This window comes from Trachinotus anak, unplaced genomic scaffold, assembly GCF_046630095.1.
Source record: "Trachinotus anak isolate AG129_WGS33_773 ecotype Australia unplaced genomic scaffold, CSIRO_AGI_Tana_v1 ptg000023l, whole genome shotgun sequence".
In the NCBI taxonomy this organism is placed as follows: domain Eukaryota; kingdom Metazoa; phylum Chordata; class Actinopteri; order Carangiformes; family Carangidae; genus Trachinotus; species Trachinotus anak.
This window is the reverse complement of record NW_027273874.1, coordinates 7421395-7444706: the sequence shown is the minus strand read 5'-3', so window position 1 is coordinate 7444706 and position 23312 is coordinate 7421395. Positions and strand designations below refer to the sequence as shown.

General features: G+C 41.0%; 1 protein-coding gene across 9 annotated transcripts in view; it reads left to right on the top strand.

Moving 5' to 3' along the window:
• Positions 1-23312, top strand: part of dysf (dysferlin, limb girdle muscular dystrophy 2B (autosomal recessive)) — a 78678-nt gene that overhangs the window by 31855 nt on the left and 23511 nt on the right. For 6 of the 9 annotated variants that reach the window (XM_071460067.1, XM_071460070.1, XM_071460071.1 and 3 more), the window contains 4 exons: positions 3949-4123; positions 4215-4288; positions 13137-13196; positions 21280-21378. In XM_071460067.1, the coding sequence (XP_071316168.1) occupies positions 3949-4123; positions 4215-4288; positions 13137-13196; positions 21280-21378 (408 nt within the window). The remainder of the gene's footprint in view (positions 1-3948; positions 4124-4214; positions 4289-13136; positions 13197-21279; positions 21379-23312) is intronic. The other 3 variants (XM_071460075.1, XM_071460073.1, XM_071460074.1) reach the window with 1 other exon arrangement.

Sequence of the window (23312 nt, the reverse complement as noted above, 5' to 3'; positions counted from 1 at the left end):
ATCTTATCTTAGACTAGTAAAAGTGCTTTGCTAAGGTTTTTTTGATTTAACAAAGGGGGGATTTTAGTGTTCAGAGCTGACCCGTCTCGTGAGGCCGGTGCCTCGCCCAGAAGGAGCTGAGTGGAGGTGAAGGTGCAGGTTAACAGCTTTTAAATCCCAGCGTCAGGAGGCTGATAGGAGCCGCTGTCTGTGGCTGCAGCAGCGATGCTCTCTCATGTTGTTTCCAGTTCTTACTGTGTGACTCACAGCAATTGGCTTCTTCACTTCTACTACAAATTTAAAGTAAACCACAGGAAGCTGCGATTAAGTACGCCATTTATGTGGCACACAGAAGGCTCAAGCTGCGGTAACTCTCAAGAGGGAATAGGTCAAAGCTGCAAACTTGGAAATATGAATGTTAGCGCGAGAACAGCTGTTTTCATGCAGCTGGAGCATGCTTACAGTAAACAGTTTTTTTTTTTTTTTTTGCTTTTAGTGTTGCAGCAAATAAACAACTGGACATTTGTTGTAGCCGGTTAGCTAATTTGTGGTCAGAGACATCGTTGGGCAGAGTCTTTAGTTGACGTGTCTGTTGGAGCCTGGGGGATCAGACCTTTTGAGGGTCAGCCCTCAGCCACAGAGCTTTGCTCTGTGATGCTTTATGGTCATTGTCTGCTCTGCATCAGGCAGAAAACTGCAGAGGTCAGCAAAACATTTTTAACAATGCACTCCCTCAATTAGTACTGCTAAGTGATTTTTATCCTCAAATGTCTTATCTTCTTGTACAGTCACAAGCTTTTCTAGGAGCTTTCAACCACATCTCACTGTTTTTTCTTTATTTTTCTTTTATTTAGTAATCTGAGGACACACATTTTATTTAAGGAAACAAATTTGAAAACACAAATGGTGAAATTCAGGGACGGAAATGAACGCCTACCTGGCTCTGTAGAAATCTCACCTGTTGCATCTGTAAAGCGTAAAGTTGCTTCCCAAGACATTTTGAAGCTGGCTTCTGTCCAATAGCTTCACACCTGCAATAAATTATTTTTTTGGCCACTTGAGGGAAATAGAAAGTTGTAAACACAACATTTACATTTATTCACCTTTTAAGTAAACAGGGCAAAGTTATAAGCAAACATTGATATCTATTTGAAGTCTGGCCTCTGTCCACCTGACGGACGTTAGTCCAAACTCCACTCCTGTTTTAACTGATTTCTTTTGTCTCCACTAATTCCTGAAAGAAACATCTGCCTATTTAGCTGCAAAATGCTTAAATATGTTCACCAGCTAACTGCTAACTTTGCCTGATGCTGGTTTTGTAGCATACAGTTGGTGTTTATAGCTTTTTTGCTGGAAACAGCTGCTTCTGGGACTAAAAATGATACTGTGTGATTAGTGAGACTGAACCAAAGTAAAACTGTGGGTCCAAACACCAAAACAGTGAGCTAAAAGCTAAAAGATGAAGTGGAAATTAGAGTCGATGGGTTCTCACATTCAAGTATTCAAATGCTCCATTGCAAATATAACACTATTGATTGCAGCAGCTTCAATAGGAGTTTTTTATGGTCATAAAAAAGACTTCCTGGGCCAAACTACACCTAACCTCAACTTCGGTGTCACCCTGTAGAGTGTCCCTGATTCAGCCATTGATCTAAATCATGCAAACCACAATACTGAGAGCAAAACAGTCGTTATTTATGCTTGAAACGTAAAACTGTCCTCTGAGAATATATTTCCACTGAGTTTACATCGGTGCCATTACATTCCACCTAAGTGTTTTCTTATGAAAACTGAAATATGGAAATATTATGCACATTTTTTCCTAACGGCAGCTCCAAAACGGACTCAGAGAGTTTAATGTTAACAATATTAAGGTCTGAAGTTGATCACCTCAGTGTTTTATTATGACAGCTTTAACTGGAGTATGGAAAAATTCACATATTTTTCCCTTAAATACAGATCCTTGCTTTGGCTCCGGCGCTTTAATGTTAACAAGATTAAGGTCTTGCGTTGACCACTGCTAAGGGTACAACAGCCTCCACCGGACTGTGGAAATATGTGCATATTTTTCCCTTAAATTCAACCCCGGAGCTGAGGCCAAACATTTAACGTTAACAATATTAAAGTCTTAAGTTGACTGCGTAAGTGTTTTCGTTTGCCACAGGGGCACAAGAAAATGTCATGTGCATAGTTTCCTTAAATATGACTCTTTGAAAGGTCTAACCACCTAATGGTAGCTCTCTCAGTTTATTGTGTGAGTTTAGCATCATCAGCCACACTTAAGCCTTTTTTAAAGCCGGAGAGGTCAAATGGATTGTAGTTATCTTTTTTTTTTTTCTCTTGAGCCGGCCTGGCTAAATGAGACAATTGTGGAAATCGAGTCTAACATATGCCCCCCCTTTGCTCGTCGTTCATCTTTAGCCTCACCTCAACTTGCTATAAAAGCCACAGAGGTCAAGTGAAGTCAAGCTGATCCCGTCAGTGCTTCGTTGTGACGGTGTTGAGAGGCTCTTGAAAACGTGACGCGATGTGAAGTCTGCTGGCCTCTCATTGGTCAGCTGACACTTATGTAATCAGCACCAACCAGGAGACCCTCAACAAGCCAGGCAGGTCAAGTGATGGTCTGTTTGTCAGCTGAGGCTGAACCAGTCGCTGCTACACAGTCTGAGACGTATAAACTATAAGATGCACAACTACAATGGCAGTTTCTGAAATTGAAAGAGGCTCATAAAGACAGACTGATTTAGATGGTTATAGCAGGAAAGATTTTTCTGTATTTATTTGTACCTTTATCAATGTGGCCTCTCTGGCTTTGACAAAACTTGAAGGAAAAGTTTGGGAATTTGCTTTCTTGATAGTGATGAGAACTTTAATACCACTTTCATAGCTGTGCACCAAACACAAAACATGAGTTAGCTTAGGATAAAGACTGGAACCAGAACAGCTAGCCTTTGCTAATTAACATTATATCGTCTTTAGTTTAATCCCTACAGAAACAGAAAGGAAAGAAGTTGTAGTTTTATTACAAGCTCAAACTATTTCTCGGTTTACTAAATAGTCACAGTGACCTACTGATCAAGAAGTAGTTAACATGTAGCTAACTGATGTAAAACACACCAAAGTCAGTGTTTTACATTTCTGTTTGTGTACTGATTAAACAAAGATATAACATGTTCATTAGAAAATTTTAAACGTGTTGTTTGGTGCTAACAGCTGTCCCTGTTCCTGCTCTCAGTCTTTATGCTAAGCTAAGATAACTACATCCTAGCTCTACCTTTATATTTAATGTACAGACATGAGAGCTGCATCAGTCTGATCTAAGCATATTTTCCTAAGATGTTTGACTCTTTTTGAGCTCCTTGATTATGCTAAAAAAGTAGCTTTAAGCTAAGTCTTAAACATACAAAAATAAAAACAATGTATGAAAACAATAAATGAAAAAGCTTTTTTAAAAGAACCTTTTTGTTGGAAGGATTCCAGGAGTTTTTTGACAGATAAGTGGCACTAGCACACGCTTTTTTTTCATCATGTCTGCTTTGAAAATGACAATAATTCAAACTGCTGTGTTGACATTTAATGACACTCAGTGGTTGGTGGTGTCACTTTACATGTAAACACTTATTTTAAAGTCAAAGGGACGTTTGTGCCCTGATTTCTCTCTCAAAGATCAAATCTCTTCCTCAATGAATTCAGTCACTTCTTCCTTTCACGAGGGTGGGGTCAGCTGAGGTGTAACGATGCCCTGATTGGACGGTCACCATGGCGTGACCAATCAACTTTAGACAGTCAGAAGCCATAGCCAATCAGCATCAGGCAGGCAGGTGGCATAACCAATTAAAGTTAGGTGTCAGGGAAGCCGGTGCAGCTGTAGGTTGAGAAGACATCTTCTTTCTTTATATTTTTTCCCTTTCTTCTTTTGCCATCACACGTTTCTCCTCTTTTCTGTCATTCCTTCCATCTCTTCAACAGAGACTCCCCCGTGAGGAGCTCTACATGCCGCCAATCGTCATCAAAGTCATCGACAACCGTCAGTTTGGGAGGAAGCCGGTGGTCGGTCAGTGCACCATCCAGTCGCTGGAGGAGTACCGGTGCAGCCCGGAGGAGGAAGGAGCAGCGGTGGAGGAGGACGAGGAGGGATGGAGACGTAAGACACGGAGAGGTGGATGGATGTGCACATGTCTCGGACTGATCATTAATGTTAAAAGTCTCTCTCTGATGTGTGTTTGCATGTGTAGGTGAGACGCCCCACTTCACCTCCGGGGAGGTTTTCATAGATATCGACGATGAGCAGCCGCTGGTACCCGACCAGGTAAAACTAATCTGTTAGTTAGCTGGTTAAAGGTGAATAAAACTGCTTTGTAATAAGATAAAACCCTGAATGTGTTAGCCTGCCTCTGAGTACTCTCTGATTTCCCTGACCTGTCTGTTTTCTTTAAAGGACCTCTTTGTAAGGTTTGTTATTGCCACTTAGCTAAAATTAGCATTAACAGAGGAAATGCGTGTGCAAGTTCGACATCATTCCTTCCTGTAGTTAGCATAAAATAACGAACATCTTACCTCTAATTACTTGAAGTACTCATACTAAGATATATGGGTGATGTTATGAAGACAGGGCAGATGTGCAGTGAATGATGTGTGTTCATTCCTCCAGATGCAAGAAACAGAAAACAACCTTTGTCCAAACAACTGAAAGCTTATAAAAGACAGAAACAACACAGTTTATAACATGAGGCTCCTCTAGTCGTCCTCACCGAGCTCTTTCTTTCTTCACAGTAACTGAAACAAGGTATATCCAGTATTTATCAATAATCAATAGATGTTATCACAGTTACTGAGTGAAAGTCTGAACGTTGCTTGTGCTGGTTTTGTTAAACTGCAGCTGAACTTTTGTTCTCCAGTTGCTCTCAATTACAGCTGAAACTACTGTAGGCGGCTTAATAACCAGTGATCCAGTGATTTTCCTAATGCATGTTTGAGGAATGTGTGTGTGTGTGTGTGTGTGTGTGTGTGTCATGACATTTTCATCAATGTGTTTATCTGAGTATGTGTGTGCATCTTTGTATGAGTGTGTAAATGTGAGCTTTGTCGGGTGTGTAAAGGGCAAATATGAAACACTCATCTTTCCACAGGGAACATCTGTGTGTGTGTGTGTGTGTGTGTGTGTGTGCGCGTGCGTGCGTGCGTGTGTGTGCTATGGCATTCGTACAGTTATGAGGGCTGATTAAAAGGAGAGTCTGGATGTGTGTGTGTATCTTGGTTGAAGTGTGTGTATGTGTGTGTGTGTTCAGTGGTACAGCAGCATAAATAAACATGCTCTGACATGATGACATGGCAACCGTCTCTGTGGTCGGTGGCTGCCGCGGCGACCACGAGACTCGCGCTCGTCACCAATCATTAACATTTTCTTTTTGTCTCTTTTCTCCAAGTTTAAAACTTTTAGTGGTCTCCTCCCTTCAGTTTCTGTCTTTCTTTCTTTCTTTCTTTTTCTATCTTTCTTTCTTTTTCTTTCATGGAACATGGAAACTATTTTTTTCCCTGTTTCACACACACAGTTTACAATTTATCACGCACACACACATGCAAAGGTAACACAACTTCACATTCTTGAAGACAAACATACACAAAAATACATTTGACTGCTAAAATCAATACAGTCAACAAACTAATATATCATTCAACAATATATCAATTATATATTATATAATTTTTACAGACTTTACACTAAAAATATTTCAGAATAAAAATCTTTCTGTGACATGAATTTCTCCTCTGACGGTCATTAGGTTTTTTTGGTTTTTTTGCTTGTGACCCATAATACAAGTCAGCTTGTTACCCCTCGCTGCAGCTTGCATATCTGTGAGTTTTAAACACCTCAATCAAAGAGTTTGTGTCTTTTTTAGAACCAAAACTCCACAATATTAAAGAATAGAGAAGAAGAATAAAAGCGGAGGATAGAGAACAGGCTCCAGCCCAAACACCGTAACACAGTAATTATCACCGGAACAAAAGTAAAATGAAGTTTTCAAAGAGCCAGAAATCAGAGACGATGTTGTGGTGGATGGATACGTCACCAAAATGTTTGACTTTAACACAGGAGCTTTTTGTTTCCTCTTCAAACATGGTTTTATACACCATTACCACGATTGTCCCCTAACCGTTATCACCCCTTTATTACTCTAGATCCTTTTTGTTTAACAGTCTGGCTTGTTGGTGTAGGAAGCTTACAGAAGTAGGGTTAGTAAGTTAAAGCACATTAAAAGCACATAAAATTCAGATTCTTAACCAGGTTTGTTTTCTACACTTACAAACAGTATTATATGTCCTCTATTTAAATCTGGCCTGCTTATTAAACCTGTTTTGCAAACATGTCAACCGAGGATTTCCAACATCCGACTGTGATGAGGATGGAGATTTAGGTCAATTACTGTCAACTGAGAAAACGCAGAGTCTGTAAACACAGAAAAGCAACGTCTGACACGCACGCACGCACACACACACACACACACACACGCTGTTGTGGCTTATTAAACAGTTTCTTTGTTACTATTAGAGAATAGAGGTCTGTATAGAATCAGGATACAACATAATTTGGTCTTACTGGTTTGGCAGACTACACGAGGCTGTCATACACTCTGCTGGTGGGGGCAAACATAAATAATGCCCTATAAATACGCACATACACACACACACACACAAACCGCAGCTATTAAGTAATCCTGTTTGTACCAAAGAGAACTGAAAGAGGCTGGAAAGGCTGAGGAATGCACTGTCATCAAACTGTGGCGGCAAAGTCCATTAAAAAATAACAAAAAACAACAACTCTTCATTGTGTTTGTAGCGTTGTCGTCGTTGCCTTTACTAAGAATAAGAAGAGGAGCAGGGACACAGAGTTAAGGGAGTACGTCGTTACTGCGAAAAAGTGGAGTAAAAGATGCAGAGAAAGAAGGAAAGAGGACAAAGGAATGAAGCGAACAACAGAAACATAAGTGACAGTCGAAGACTTATTAAAACGTTAAATTGTGGTTCTTAAAGGATCACTGACCTCATATCAGTCACTTCAGTGTTTAAACTTTTACAATCAACCTTAAAATGAATTCATATTAATGTTGTTTATGTTTGAAGCCAATATTATTTCATCAAAACATGAGGGAAGGATAGAAAACAAAACAAATCCGAATGTTTAAAGTAATCCCTATTAATAACAATTTATAATAGTACTATTTGAATTGTGGGCTTGAATCTGAGCTGAATCCTTGGTACAAAAATGAAAATGTGCTTTAAACCCTGTCATTCTGCACCTTAACGTCAGTTTAGGAAGATTCTGCAAAACCCTGGATTAATTTAAAAAACAGCAGTTTAACATGCTGCTCTTTGTAATAGACTGTGGTTATGGCAGATAAATTATGGTTAGTAGAGTTAAGGAAATCCTATTTCCGGACCAGAACGTCAGCTTTGAAAAATTCTGCTAAACTCCAGATTATATACAATTCAGACGACATTCAAAGACTAAAAATGGGTGAAAAGCTAATCTGGCCCCGTGCAAAGGTGACAACACCCACCTATCAACCTTTATGAATTAAAGAAAAGAGAAATGACCTGTTAATAAGTGAACTTTACAGGTGCTGGTAACCATTGAACAGTTAAATAAGAATAATATCACCCTCATGACTATGGAGCTAAAGCCGGGAGATGGTTAGCTTAGCTTAGCCTATCTTATCTTATCTTAACCTTAGCAAAAAGATGGAAAACAGGTCTATCAAAAGGTTGAAAAGATTGATACTACTCTCATGATTGTACCGTAAATATGAAGCTACCACCAGCAACAGGTTAGCGTAGCTTAGCATAAAGCTACCAGTCTGCCTACCAGCATCTCCAAAACTCACCTCGTTTGTTTAATCTTTCTCTCTCAGGGCTCGGGTGGTTTTACAGGGGTGTCAGGGTCTGTTTCCAGTCTTTATGCTAAGCTAAATTAGCAGTAGCTTCTTATTGAATGCACAAATACGACAGTGGTATCAATCTCCTCATCTAACTCTTGGTAACAAAGCAAATAAACGCATTTCCCAAAAATATTGTGAGATTTCTTTAACATAAATGAAAATAAAATAGATTTGTTAATTTAAAAATGTCTCCTCCAGTTGGTATGAACTGTAATTATGTGAAACCAGTGGCTGCCTGGTGAGAAATCAGTGCAGACAGTGCAGCATACGTTGGAAAATGTCCTGCAGTAATGTTTAAGTGGGCAGGGTTTGAAGTTAATGGGCTACAACGTGGAAAACCACCAGATTGGCCCTTTTAAGAAGATTGAAGTAACATTCAAAGACAGTGAATCTGTGGAGGACTTCGGATTTTTTTAGGAAAGAATTTCAAACTCGTGATTCCTGTCAACTCTTTTTCACATCTTCCTCTCTTTTTCCCCTCTTCTTCATCCTCCCCTCTCTTTTTTCTCTCACCTCACTATACTTGATTTTATTTCTCTTTACCTATTCCTCCTCTCTTCCTCTCCTTCCCTTCTTCATCACCTCTTGTATCCTTTCGTCTCTCCTCAGTTTTACTCTCCATCCTTTCATCTCTCTTCATCTCCTCTCCCTTGTATCCTTCTCTCTCTCTCCTCTCCTTATCCTGCGTCATTTCCTTGTTTCTTGCATCCTCAGCTAATCTCCTCATCTTCTTCCTCTCACCTTTTCCTCTCCTTGTCTTCATCTCCTCTCCTAACTCTTGTATCCCTCGCTCTCTATCTTTCTCTCCTTTCTCCTTTTCCTGTGTCACTTCCTTGTTTTCTTGCATCCTCACCTCATCTCCTCGTCTTCTCTCCCTCTCTCCTCCAGAGCCTCCTCATTTTCCTCCATCTTCATCTTCTCCTCCTTCTCTCATATCATCTCCGTCTCTTTAACATCTTCTTCTGTCCTCCTCTCCTCCTGTCTTCTTCTCTCCCATCATGGTCCTCCTCATCTTCATCTCCTCTGTCCTTGCCCTCCCTCCTTCTCTACTTTTCCATCTTTTCTTTCTTTCTCATCATCCTCTTTTTTCCTTTGTCTCCTACCTCTTTCACTTATCTCCTTTCCTCTCCTCTTCTTCTGTCTTGTCTTCCTCCTCTCTCCTCTACCCCCCCCCTCCTCCCAGTCCTCCACCTCTTCATCTCCTCCTCTTCCTCCCCCTCTCTTTCTCCTTTGTCTCAGTGAAGTCTTCCTCATGGTGATCGCTGAAGGGGAAAATCTGACCCCATCTCTCTGCTACTGTCGATGATATACAAGGCAGACCCTGTGGTTTGTGTGCGTGTTGTGTGTGTGTGCGTGTGTGTGCGTGTGTGTGTTACAGTGTGTATAAACAAACACAGAGAGTCTGGTCCTTGTTAGTCTTCCTCTGTCTCATTATCCCCTCAGGACCGCACTGGAACTCTCCCTCAGTCTTTTTTCATCTACTCCTCCTTCCTCATGTCCTCCTTTCCTTTCCTTGCTGCCTTCCTTCAATTTACCCTCCTCTCCTTTCGCCCCTTCTTGATTTCCTTCATCCCTTTTTCTTCCTACCTTGCTTTAATCCTTCCTGCACAACTTTCTCCATCCCTGTTTCACTCCCTCCTTTCCCTCCATGCACAGCTTCCTTGCCTCTTCCTCCCTCCTTACCTTCCGTCCTTTCTTCCTGCTTCTTTCTCCCTCTCTTTTTCATGTCTTCCTTTCTCATTCTTTTCCTTGTACAACTCATTTGCTTCCTTCCCTATTCCCTTCCTTCCTCTCTTGTTTCTTTTCATCCTTCCTCCTCTTCCAGTACACTTCATCGTCCCTCTTTCACTCCTTTCCTTGTTCCTTTTTCATTTCTCCCTTCCATCCTCCCTCCCTCCTTTTCTTATTTCCTTCCTTCTTTCTGTCTTCACCTTCCTTCTCTTGTACAGTTCTGTACATCCACACTTTCAACCATTTTTCATCTTCCTTCCTTCCTTCTTTCCTCCCTTCTTTCCCTTTTTTACTGCCTCCTTCCCTTTTTTTGCTTCCTCTCACTCTTTCATCCTTCCAAAAACTTCTTTGCTCTATAAACCTCTTCCTTCTTTTCCTTCTGTCCTTACTTCCCTTTCTTCTTTCCTTTCTGCTGTCCAGCTCTCTTCACCCCTCTTTCACTCCTTCCTTCCTTCCCTCCTCCTTAGCTTTTCCTTCCCATTCGTCTTTACATCTCTTCTACCTTTCTCACTTTTCATGTTTTTATCTTTTTCTTCTTCTCTTCTCCATCCCTTCCTTTATTATTTCTCTTTCTGTCTTTCCTGTATTCCTGCCTTTTTGTTTCTCTTCAGCTTTTTCTTTACCTTTTTGTCTTATTTTTTTCTTTTCCCTTTTGACTTTCTTCCTCTATCGCTTTTTCTTCATTGTCTCCATTTTTCTCTTTTCTCACATTCTCTCCCTCTGCCTCTTTAATTCTCTTCATCCATTCAGTCTATTGTCTCATTCCTTCTGTCCTTCTCTGTGTATCAAGTTGACAGTTGTTTTAATGTGGTGGCTCATTAAAGGGCATCCTCATGTTGTTCTCTCTCTCTCTCTTCATTGTTGTGGTCGGTCGACCACTCATCCGCTCTGTGATCCTTAAATCCTCTCTGCTCTACATCTTTCTTTTAATTTCTTTGTGTGTCTCTTTTTGTTATCCCGTAACCCACAGGCGCCACAACAGCCTAATCTGTACACACACGCACACATAGACGCACACACAAAAATGCACACACACACACACACACACAGTCACACACACACACACACATAATCACACACACACACACACACACACACACATATACATGCACATCAATGTTGTGCATTAATGAAGTCATAATTTTAGTTTTAAACAAAAAACGTTAAGGTCAAAGCCTCACACACACACACACACACACACACACATCACCATAACACAAAGACATAAGTTGAGACAGCATGGGACTGTCTGTAATATACAGTTGTTACCTCATACTTCTGACATTGCCCCCCTCCCCTCCCCAAACCACACACACACACACACCGTTTTTCCCGTCTCTTGTGTTGATGCAAAAAATTGAATTGTTTTGTTGTGTTTTGTTTTTGTTTTTTTTTGTGGGGGGCATTAAACGGTGACATCAGACGTCCGAAATGCACAGTATGAGCTAAGCTAATTTTCCTGTGTGTGTGTGTGTGTGATGTTGAGATGAATACACGCACCCTGACATTAACGTCACTGTCCAATTAAAGTGCTTTGACACCAAAACAACTGTGTTTGGATACAATAACAGTGACGCCACCGGCGAACACATTTGCAGCTGAAAGTTCAAAACGTTTGCAGATCTTTACCGCGTCCGAGCAATTAATCACTTTAAAACAGTTACTGAAATTTGAACAACAGGCAGCATCGTTCCATCTGATTCTTCTACCATTGTAGAAGTTGAAGTTGACTTTAGAATGACTAAAGTATCAAAACTGACTGAGGTGTAAATCTAAAAATCCATTTAGATCCGTCACAGCCCTCTGATGCTGGTTAAACATGGATCAGTCACCGCCCAACTCTGCTGTTATTTAAAAGGTCACTTCAGAAATTCAGTATTTCACAGATTGAAAAATAAATGGATAAAACTGATGGAGCAGAGGCTGAGACATCCTGACTTTTAGTCCCCAGTTTAGAAGTGCTGGTCAAGTTTCCCATAATGCAACCAGCATCATCTTTTCATCAGCTATCTTCAAAAACATCACACCTGGTTAGAAACACAGGGTTTCGGTTATAAATGTGTTGTTTTAAGGTGTTAACAGATGTTTTTCAGTCAACAACTCTGCCAACATCACAACAACATCAACCCTCTGAACCCACGGAGGTGTCTCCAGAGATAGCGCCCCTACTGCGGCAGGCATACTAGACCCTGGTTGTCATGGTTACATTAATAAACATGCGGACTTTACCGACAACGGCTTACCTACCTTAGTCACCATGGTTACCATAATAACGGTCATGGCTTGGTTAGGTTTAGGTAAAGATGGTGGTTTGGGTTAAAATAAGTACTTCCTCAACATTGGACGATCTTTGTTGTCATGGTTACAATGATAGCAACGAACGGTCATGGATAATAGAAACAATATAAGCTGCTACTGTCACATGGGAATCGAACACCGCTCTCCTGTGTCATATTCATCCATCCACCCCAACCTCCTCCTGACGTGGACTTTGTCGCTCTATAAACTACGTCTCCGCACTTTTCCCTTTGCTCCTGTCATCATTACTACGACCACTAGATGTCGCCTAGCAACAAAACGTAACTATGGTTCGTAATAACCTTCTGCACAGACGACCTGTGGGCTCGTTTTCTACAGAAGGACAGTCTCCAGAGCACCACCACAATCCCTGTTAGCGAACTAATCTGCCAGCATGTTTACTGCTGGGTGACCGCTACAGGCTGTTCAAGCTACTAATACGATGTTATCTTTTTGGCTGGTTTAGCTGTGATGTGAGTGGATTTACCGTGAAGATGAACATATGAGAACAGTATCATGAATGAGGTTAAACAAATTCAGTGTGAGCTCATAGGTCTTTAATTTAAATGTCTTACTAGTTATAATGAACAACCCAAAGTAAATGACCCAACTTTGTTCCTTGGATGGTTTTTACCCACATTGTTTGTATTCACGCTTGGATGCGTCCTTGCCTCACCCTTTCCCGTCCTCTTCCCCGGTTCCTCCATGTGCTCAGCTGCTCCGTGACCTCATGTAAACACTTTGTCTTTCTAATCGGGGCTTTGTCGCGCCCGATCAGCGTTAACCGGGCACTGCTGTCTGCACATCGCAGAGCGGGACCTCCCAGGGAAAGAAAAATGGCGACACACTCAGTTTTTCCCTCGCGAAAATGCTTTTGGACTCAGGGGTTTTTGATTAATTATTGCTGTTTGAGAGAACACATGATGGTGATGATGGTGTTTCTGTGTGTTTGAGTCACTAATATGTTTGGTGATGTTAGTATCTAATGTCAAATAATGTTAGTGTTCAACAACACAGTGTGTTTTTAATGTATTTATAACCTTACACGCCTACTTTTTGACTGATTACCTGTTTCATACAATTTGTCTTCTTGTATACAACATGCTGCAGTTGTTCATTGCTTAATTTAACCAGCTAACCTTTAAGTGTGTATGTTTTTTATATATATGTGTGTGTGCTTGTGTCTTGTAGTTTGCAGATGGAGCCGGTTCTGCTATCATTAACCTTTCAACCTCTAGTTCCAGCCTTCATGTAGGTAACAAACTCATCCCCTAACTCATTCATTCATTCACGCTCAAACACTGGATGTCAAACATAATTTCCATTTGCCTGCGTTAATCCTTTATTTTATAAGCATCCATCAAATTTACATATATGGTCTTACTTTCTTTCCGTCTTTGTCACATCTTCCTTCACCCAATTCTCATTTGATAAACTCAATAAACATTAAACTTGATACTTTATACAGATCTGTTCACATTGGCAACAAGCAGTGCGGATGAACGCGGTTCTGTAAGTTGAATTCCTCATATTTAATCCATTAATTTCACATTTGACAGGTGTCATTTTATCAAAGGTTTAATGAAAAATGCAGGTTATATATTTCTGAGTGTGGGTGGCCTGTGGTGCAGATCAAGCCAGTGGGTTTCTGGGTTCACAACAGATGAATACATGTCAATTCTTGTTAGTTATCTACTCATCATTTTACAAGTAAATAGACCAAATCTGTTAAACTCACTGAACCATGTAATTGGTTTTACGTTATTCTAGCCAGTTACTGCGAATGACTAAAATACTGCTCACTTTGCTACTGTTTACATGTATTTTTGTACTGTTCCATGCAGCCATTGGTTCCCATGCATTTCAAGAAAAATGAAAATCTGTGAGCAGACTCTTGACTGTTCACGCTTGAGTTTTGTTGTCCATCCCAGTAAACATCAAGTCTGCATCAACTCATTGTCTGGGCCTGGACCATGTAAAGTCTCTGATGGGTCTTTAAAAGAGTTTCTGATTTAGCATTGCTCTCCTATAACATAGGAAGGTAACTTTCAGAGAGTTAGATGAGAAGATCAACACCAGTCTCATGTCTGCACCGTAAATCTGAAGCTACCGCCAGCAGCAGGTTAGCTTAGCTTAGCATAAAGCTCTGTCCAGAGGAACCATAATCCACCACTTTAAAAGATAACTCATCTAAGATAACTATTTTCCAAAACATTGTACTTTTCCTTTAAACTATTACCAAACAATGTGAAAATGCAATGTAAAGTCCTTTAATTACTAAAGCTGACTTGATGCTCACTGTAATGGAAAAGAAGCTGATTTTCACAAATACAGAAATGAATAGAAACCGATGAATATATGTAACAAAAAATAAAGAAAATCTGTGAAAAATGGTCAGGACATTTTTCCTCATTTAGGGTGGAAGCCATTTTATTGATGAAGTTTATTTTAAGTGAGACACTGACGGATAACCCTGGCTGTGGAGAGATGAGGCTTGATCTGGAAGGAATGAGATAAAGACGAAGAAAAATGTTCTTTCGCTCTCGGATGAAACAAGAAACTTTTCACATTTTTTCTTTTTTGGTCTCGGCTCAGGAAAATACTTTCTACTCAAGAAATCAGGGTTTTACAGAGCGCCACACGCCGAGCTGTGCGGTTGCAGAAGAAATGGGATCCCAGATTTGAGCGGGAGCCCACGCTCCTTGTTACATTCTTCCATTTTATTTATCTAAGCCAGGTCAATTTGAAGACTAAGCTTGACCTGGACCAGACTATGCACACAAATACACACATCCAGTAGCGCTCTCTCCCTCCCCGTCGACAGTAATTGGGGATGATTCCTTTCTCTCCAAACAAAGATATTTGTTTTATTAAGGGTCAGATATTGAGACAAGTCAAATTAAAGGCTCGGTTTTCTGTCTAGACGAGGCCAAAGTCAACAGAGCTGCTATAGATCCTCTACACCACAACTCTCCGTAAGCAGACAATTACTAAAAGCTGAGGGAGGGATGGATAAATGAGAGAGGGAGCAAGTGACTAAAAGAGAAGCAGAGGGAAAGAAAAAAAATCTGAAAAAATCTGACTGAAATAAAGAAAGCAGAATTGGGGAGGGCTAATATCTCATGTCATGGCTTCTTAATCTCTGGGTTGTGACCAGAAAAACAGGTCTTGGGTATGTCTGATGATTACCAGATTACTGCAGCGGAGTGCGCGCTTAGTAGTGTGTGCCGTCCAAGGCGGATCAGTGGGATTTAGTTTCAGAGTTGGAAATGTTTAAGACGATCGGCTGTCAGTAGGGTCGTGGTTCCTCAGAACCCCCCCCCCCCCCCCCCCAAACTACTCGAGATATTTAAGATCATACATCGCTGGGATGGAAAATGAACATTGTGTGTCACATTTCATCTGCAGCGTCCGGGCTTCATGATGGTATTTATCATGGTTCAAGCCAATCTCCCGCTTGTTGTCTCACTCCTTAGTTGTATTTGAAAAAGCTGTCAAGTCACTTCCATGTAATGCGGCTACGTCTTCTATTGGTGTGGTGCTATTTATGAATTTGTGCCCATTAAATAATTGTGGTTGTAACGTGTCTCTCCTCTAACATTAATTCTCATCAAAACTATTCCAGTTCGTCGCCAAAAACCAGTCAAGTTTGGTTAAAATCTCACTGTGAAAATGTTGTCGTTTGCCTCTGCTTCCATAAATCCTTCCTGGCTGCTTTCAAACCAGAGAAACCAACTGAAATGGCTTCATGCCAGGTGCCTTTGTGGCATTTTTTGAGGTTTATGAAACACACATTTATGACCCTATAATGGCAGTGTGACCAGAAACAAGATGTCAAAGTAGCTTACTAAATCATTGTTGTTTTTCTTGTTCTGCTAATTTCAGCCACAGACTGATGTAAGCTGCCGTTCACCTCCAGTATCTGAACGCTGCACATATTTGCTGCCCAGAAAGTCGTTCGAATGTGTCCGTGCACCTCTGGGTGACATGGGTTCACTGCTTTTACAAGTTCACCGTTAGCCTCAGGAGCCAGACTTTAGCGTATCAGATACTTCTGAGTTATCCCTGCGTGACGCACAAAAACAGACACGTTTGGTGATTTCGGCTCGTTCCAGTTTCCCTCAAGTGGCCAAAGATCTCAGTTCATGCCAGTTGAAAGGCTTGGTTTACTTGAGACAAACGAGTTCGTATTATGTCTCATCTGATCATCTGATTGTTAAAAACAAACTTTAGATGTGTTTGTATTGAAGGATGAGACGTGATGATCTCCATGAAGATATTTCTGGTGTTGCACTCAGATATTGGAGAATTTAAAAAACAGATGACCTCTGCACATCTGGTGGATGTGATCGTCAGATTTTGGCGTTTGGGAAAATTTGTCAGGTGCAGTGGTGCAAGAGGAGGTTTCAGATTCTGTTAGATGATTTGATAAACACTATGTTTAAAACATACAGATGGGCCCTTAGATGTGTAGGTTATGTAAACCAGTGGTTCTCAAACTTCTTCCCATCAAGAACCCTTAAACTCCATCTAGTACGCGTTTTCTTTTAGATGTTTTGCTACAAGAAGTGTTTATCCACCCATGACCAAAATAGTCAAACACTGTGTCATTGTGTTACTTATAAATGGAATTATAGTGAAAATAAATTATTCTCCTTTTTACCTACCTTTACATTATATGGGACCTTTAAGACAACATTTAAAATATTTGGAAGTGAGGACCTGCTTTGCATTTGCAACAATGGTTGAACAACGGTAATATGTGACCTTGACACCTGAAGAACTTTCACTTTCAACCCAAAATTCAAAAGTCTGTTGTGCACCGTTTCCTGCACATCAGAGGAGTTTTCCAAGAAAAGAAGTAGCAGGCAGCACGAGTGCTTCACAGCAAATGGAAAAGCTTTCAGCAGCGGGACGTAGATTAAGTCACTACTGTGCAATGTCAATCAGTGATAGCAAAGAAGACATTTATTTATGTGAAAATGCCACAGATTTTTACTTGAGGTTTGGTGCTCTGCCTTGAAACCACAAACGGAGGGAATGACAAATACACACAAACAGCACTGCTGAAACATCTATACCAGTTTTTCCACATTCCTCACATTGACTAGTTTACTTTGGAGATACAGAATGGGGTCAAAGAAAATCAGTGCAGGTTTTTGGCTTTAATGGCCCAGCGGTTCGGCACCAAACCTCCCTGTCTAAAACTGAAGCTGCATCTTAAATCAGACTAGAGTTAAGACGTCCACATTTTAGACAGAATACGACGTAATGGGTCAACAAGGCCTGTAAATCTAAAAAATTGTGGTTGAGGAATTTAGTCCCAATTCATAACCTTTGTACCACTAGTAGCCCCCAGTGTCCCACAATCCAGGAGGGGCCAATCACATACTGTGGACGGCCAATAGTCTGCTGGTTGTTCTTCCAACCAGTTGCCTCAGCAGGTGATTTTTTCCATTGAGCCATGGTTGTAAATTTTTCTCCCACTCATATTCATAATGAACTTTGCACACTGCTTAGCATCCTGGAGCAGATCGTCACTGGTGTTTACACTTTTGTTGACACAAAGCTCCATCAGTTTTCAGTCTGGACCATGCGAGTTTTATTTTGAAGGATGCTGCTACAGCGCATCTTCCAGCTCCAGGTTTGCTGCTTCGACCTCTGACCTCTGACCCTTGCTGTGGAAGGGATTTCCCCACAAAAAGCGTTTGTGAAGCAGCTCGGAGCTCTTATGTAAATCCAGCCTCTCTGCTCGCAGAGTTCTTGGCAGTGCCAGTCTGCTTTGGTTAGCCTGGCTTTCCCTGCAGGGCGTAATGATAGGCTGCAAACCGCACTGACACCCTGAACAGACCACTGCAGCCTGAGTGTGTGTGTGTGTGTGTGTGTTCGATCTCTTGAGTGTATACTTAATACACGTCGCAGTCTGGAACGCTCCACCAGCGGCCTTAATCTGTCTGAATCAGGAGTCGTGGACTTGAGTGAACACACCCTGACACACACTGGTGGGCGCACACACACAGTTTCTGGCGCCCCTGTCATCAATGCCTGGCACCGGCTGCCCACAGAGGACGCATTAACACACACCAGACACTTCACGCCTCACACACTGAGCGCCATGCGTGTGTGTGTGTGTGTGTGATGTCCTAGTTAAATGCCACGTGCTACCCTTTTCCATGCCATGTTGCCACTTTGGAAAAATTAGGAATTCCATAGTTTTCCACTCTTCGGTGTGTGTGTGTGTGTGTGTGTGTGTGTGTGTGTGTGTGTGTGTGTGTTTACATGTGTGTGTCTCTGAGTCTGTGGGAAGTAGGAGAAAGGGGATTCCACACCAACCCAGTGCCATAAGAGCACTTTTGTTCTACATTTATGTCCACACACACACACACACACACACACAAAGGAAAAAGTGGTGCATGCGTCACAAGTGTGTTTTAAGCTCGAGTGTTCCTCAGAGGGTTGAAGGTTGCAGGGCGGGGACGGGTCGAACAGAAATGTATGTTTTTATGTGTGTGTGTGTGTGTGTGTGTGTGTGTGTGTGTGTGTGTGTGTGTGTGAAGGGGTAGGCTGGTAGTTTGATCTGTCCCCTCGGTATTCCCCATCTTTGTAGTCGTTGTTTCCTTGTTGCGTCAGGGCCAATAGGCTGCCGTCCATACACACACACACACACACACACTCGGGCAGACAGAGGTTTCACTTCTGTGAGAAAATCCCTCAAAATGAATGTTTAAAAAAGCTCCCTGCTCCGTGTTGCCAATGTGAACAGACTTTTAGTCAATTTGATGGATGGCGCTGCTTCACACTTGAGAAAATAAAAGTCCTGATAAAAGCAAATAACAGGGTTTCATTCAAAGATGTTCGACACATACCCCCACCCCCCCACCCCCAACAAAATCATGTCATCTATAAATTAAAATGTCTTGTTTCCAAGCCACAAAAGGCCATCGGTCAACATCTGAAAAACAAAGATATTTCATCTTCCAAAACAGGACGACATTGTGAGCACTGGCCTCAGAGTGACTCATAGCTGTAATAGTAAGACTTTAACAGCCTTCCCTCTCATGCCAGCGGTCATTTTGTAATACAGGGATTTCTTTCTTTTTTTTTTTTTTTGTTTTCAAATGGCCTATGTTTCATTTTGGAATGAAACCCCTAATGTCTTATGAGAATAACTATTAAGAAATGTGTTGAAAAGCTACTTAAAATGTGTTTAATCCTGTTATTTTAGTGTGCGGTTACACTGTGTCAGCGTTTGTGTGTCTGTCATGGAGTGAGTGTACTGTGTGTGATGAAATTTAACTTCTGTCTAACTTGTCTTTTACTCTTTAACGTGGGCACTAGATGATACAGTGGGTAAGTTTGTGAGCAGATTTCTTTAATCATATGAGAAAGAGACAAACTTGAGATTTATTTTTTTAAATTATAAGCTCAGTGAGAGGTCACATAACGTATTGTGCATGTGTGTAGAACTTGTGATGTTTCCTGTCTTTAGACATAGAAGAAGCCTAAAGAATGAAACTTTAGGTGATAGTTCAGGTTATTTGACGTGGGACTGTGCGTTGTACTCAGTGTGTTACCTGCAGTAGATTTGAATCAGTCCACAGAGAAGCAGCAGGAGAACAGAGCCAGAAGCTGAGCGATGTCCTGCTGTGCTGCCATCTGCATGGAACTACATTTTTTCAACCACTGAACTACTGTATCCCTACGCACAAGCACAACTACGCTTAGCTCTGTGGAGTAATACAGTACGCGCCGTAGTTGTGCTTGTGCGTAGGAATATGTTAGTTCTGCTCATAAACTGTAGTTTCAAATGAAAGTGCTGTTCGACTGCAAGATAAAGCGATGAAAATATTACAAATATTATTATTATATAAATATAATAAAGTACACTTCAACTGATATTAGGTTTTTTCTGTTTTGGCTAAAAATGGCTAAAACAGGTTTTTGTTTTCTGCTTCTCTAAACTGAGAGTGCACTGATCTGAATCTACTGCAGGTAAATACACTGACTATAGATACTATCGCTATAAGTTTCATTTTCCTCGCAGTGTATATACTATGAGTCAATCTGACAGCAGCCAAACAACAGATGCTGCCTTGTATTATCGCACTCAGATGTAAAGACTTTGCTGTAATGAACAAAAACCACATGACAACATGCAAAATCATTCAAAAGTGAAATTAGAGGTGTCTGTAATTGTTGTGTTATTCTTAAACAGAACTAGTTCCTATGACTTGTTTTCCAACCACATTGGAAATCAGGACTCAGAGCACAAAGGTTAAGACTTGGACTTGATTTGAGACTTGATTCTGGACTCCACAGCCAAGACTTGTGACTTGCAAAGTACTGACTTCGTCCCATCTCTTCCCTCACTGTCTGAATCACATTTATTATCACACCAGCCAATCCTAAGGAGGTTAAACATCAAAGCCGCAGTCCCCAGACAAGCTGAAGTTCACTTCAGAGTATATGGAGTCCCTGAAGACAAGTTCTGGTTTCAGTCAGTGATGCTGACCACACACACCATGAGACAAAAATAAGTCAAAGAATCTGGCAACCACGCACAGACAAAATGAGACCATTTTAACACAATAAATCAGTGTTTTCAGTGAGGAGGACGGTTCAAGTTTCCACCCCACCTGCTCTGCTCTCTCAGGGGAAAAGACAACAGATGTGGCAAATCTTTCTGTGCCGCAGAACATTTCTGTGTAACAGCGAAGAGATGCAAAGAGCTCAGCAGCAAAGGGATTCGCTTCAATCGTATTAAACATACATAACCTCTGTATTTTATTTATTTATTTATTGCCGTAACATGCTTCCTCTTATGTCCATGTTGGTTTTGTCCTCTTTGGTGCCTGTTCCCATCCCAATGTTTGCCCGTTTCCATTGCCTCAGAATGCCCATATACCATGACCTTAATGCCATGGAGCCACCAGAGGCAATTTTTACTTGTGTTGACGTGAGTTGGCTAACTCCATGTTGCTATGCGATCATTGGAAAAATCATGAGAAGCAGGTTATTTCTGAGCCCGACACTGAGCTGCTCTTCAAAGGCAAACAGCACTCGCTACAGGGCTTTCTGTGTCTTTTAAAAAAGGTCAAAGGTCATAAGAAGAAAATAGAAAATAATTAATTCAGAGCAAACATTTAAAAAAAAGAAGAATTTGAGGTTTAAAACATAACAATACAAAGTTTGGCTCAATTTATGGTACACAACACAACAAACCTAAATAATGTGCACATTTCCAGAATATTCATCTTCATGTTTTAATGCTTTTACTTATCTCCAGTCCACTGTCAAACTGCCGACCTCTGACCTCTGAACATGTGGCCAACAGGAAGAAGAGTTCATGGACTGGTGGAGTAAGTTCTACGCCTCAACCGGACAGAAAAACAAGTACGGGACGTACCTGGAGAGAGGCCTCGACACGCTGACGGTAAGAGAGTGTGTTTAATGTGTGTGTCTAAAATAAAAGCTCCATTTAATATGTTTTATCCATTTAGAAATTAAATTGACAATATGGGTGTGTTTCTGATGCCTGTATATTGATATGTTTAGCATTCACACAATAAGTTGAGCTGTCAATAGATAGAAAATATTAAAGTAGATTTAGATAATGAGTGATTTCAGTCAAATGTAAGCTAAAAAATAGTTGCTAGCGACACATTTTTAGTAGATTGGGTGGTGGAAAAAAACATATCATATATACAGTGTATCAATATTGTGATGGAGATATTCAATATTTAAAGGAGCAGGTGGCTGTGAACCAGTAAAACGATTGATTTTATGTTTTGCTAAATGCTAAATGCTAATAAACATCTGCTGAATCCAGCTAGCTAACATGACACATGGAGTTAGCATCAGCAGCTAGCAGCAGCGATGACACCAACCCAGACTACACAAAGTCCCAGACCATCAACTGGCCTCACAGGTTAAAAGCACAAAATAAAAGTTTGCTACCTCATTAAAATCCAGATCACTACACGCTAATAGCCAATTAAGCTAATTACGTTCCCTGAGCAGTGTTAGCTTCTTTGGAAGGTTTGCTTAGTGTGATATTGAATCTTGTCCACTCATTAATTTTGCAGTTAATGGTACAAATTTAAGTAATTCTTATTAACATTTATTATACTTATTATGTCTTTAGTTTTTCATTTACATTGATTGTTTTCTACCCCCGGCATGGGCGCACATACAAGAATACTGCCATTATTTTTGACATAAAAAAAGTTTTATCATTAAATAAAACAGAATAATGACTAATCAGTAGTAAAAATACATTGTAGTTCCTTTAATGTGGTTTGTGTGTATGCATATGTGTGTCTGCAGGCCAAAATTGTGTTTTAGTGCCTGTTAGAGAGAAAATGAAAAATTATTAAGTAGATAAAGATCAATGAAGTGGGAAGACGAGAACATGAGAGAGGAAAACATGAAGAAGATGGAGACAGTGCAGCCCTTTGTTCCACTTTCTTAAAATGTTTTGCTCGTTGCCCCAAACTTCACCATTTAAATCACATTTTTGCCCTCCTGCCAGTTCCCTCTGTCAGTCCGTCCGTCCCTCCATCCTTTCCCTCCTCCTCCTTCTTCTCATGCCCCGTCCTCAAAACCCGGCGCCGTGACATTCTAGCCGTTTTCCGACCGACTCCAATGACTCACCCATGGTGAATTCGCTTCGGGAGCGCCGCAGTGGGACGCACGCAGGGAAAAGGCCGCGCTCCGATGTTGGCGAGTCCGAAAACGAGCGATAACGTCAGCCGTCGTCAACGTCTGTCTTTAGTCTCATTCTTTCAGAGTCTGCCACGGTTCAGCCACCGTCCCAGGAGCAACCCCCTCCCCCGCCATCGCCTACGCTATGTTCAACCCTTATCCCGATTCTCTCGGCCCAAACGCCGACCTTTTCTTCCACGGGGACTCAAAGCACACGTCAGTCTTCTTGTCTGATGCTCAAACAAATGACTAATCATGTCAGAATTTAGCCTTTTTATGACTCTTAAATTAGACCTCTAACCTCTCCCTTGAAAGCCATTTCAGTGCAGCAGCTTTAACTCTTTCTTAATAGAGCCTTTGGTTTGTTTTTCATGTGTCCTTACATGCAAAGGCTGAACAAGAGTGAACGGGAGTTTTTTTGCTGACTTAACTGTTGTGAAAAAGCTTTTTTACAAAAAGGTTTGTGGAAGATAAATAAATCATCTGATCAATTTTGGAGGTACCAGTAAAATATGGAGCCAAGTAGTATTTGAAAATTACCTTCTAACTACCAGAAATGTTCCAGAAAGGCCAGATCATACGTACTCCAGTGTAAAAGTACATTTCTTGAAATGTGGCTAAAACTAAATGGCACTATCGAGAACAATAACAGCTTGCCCAGTG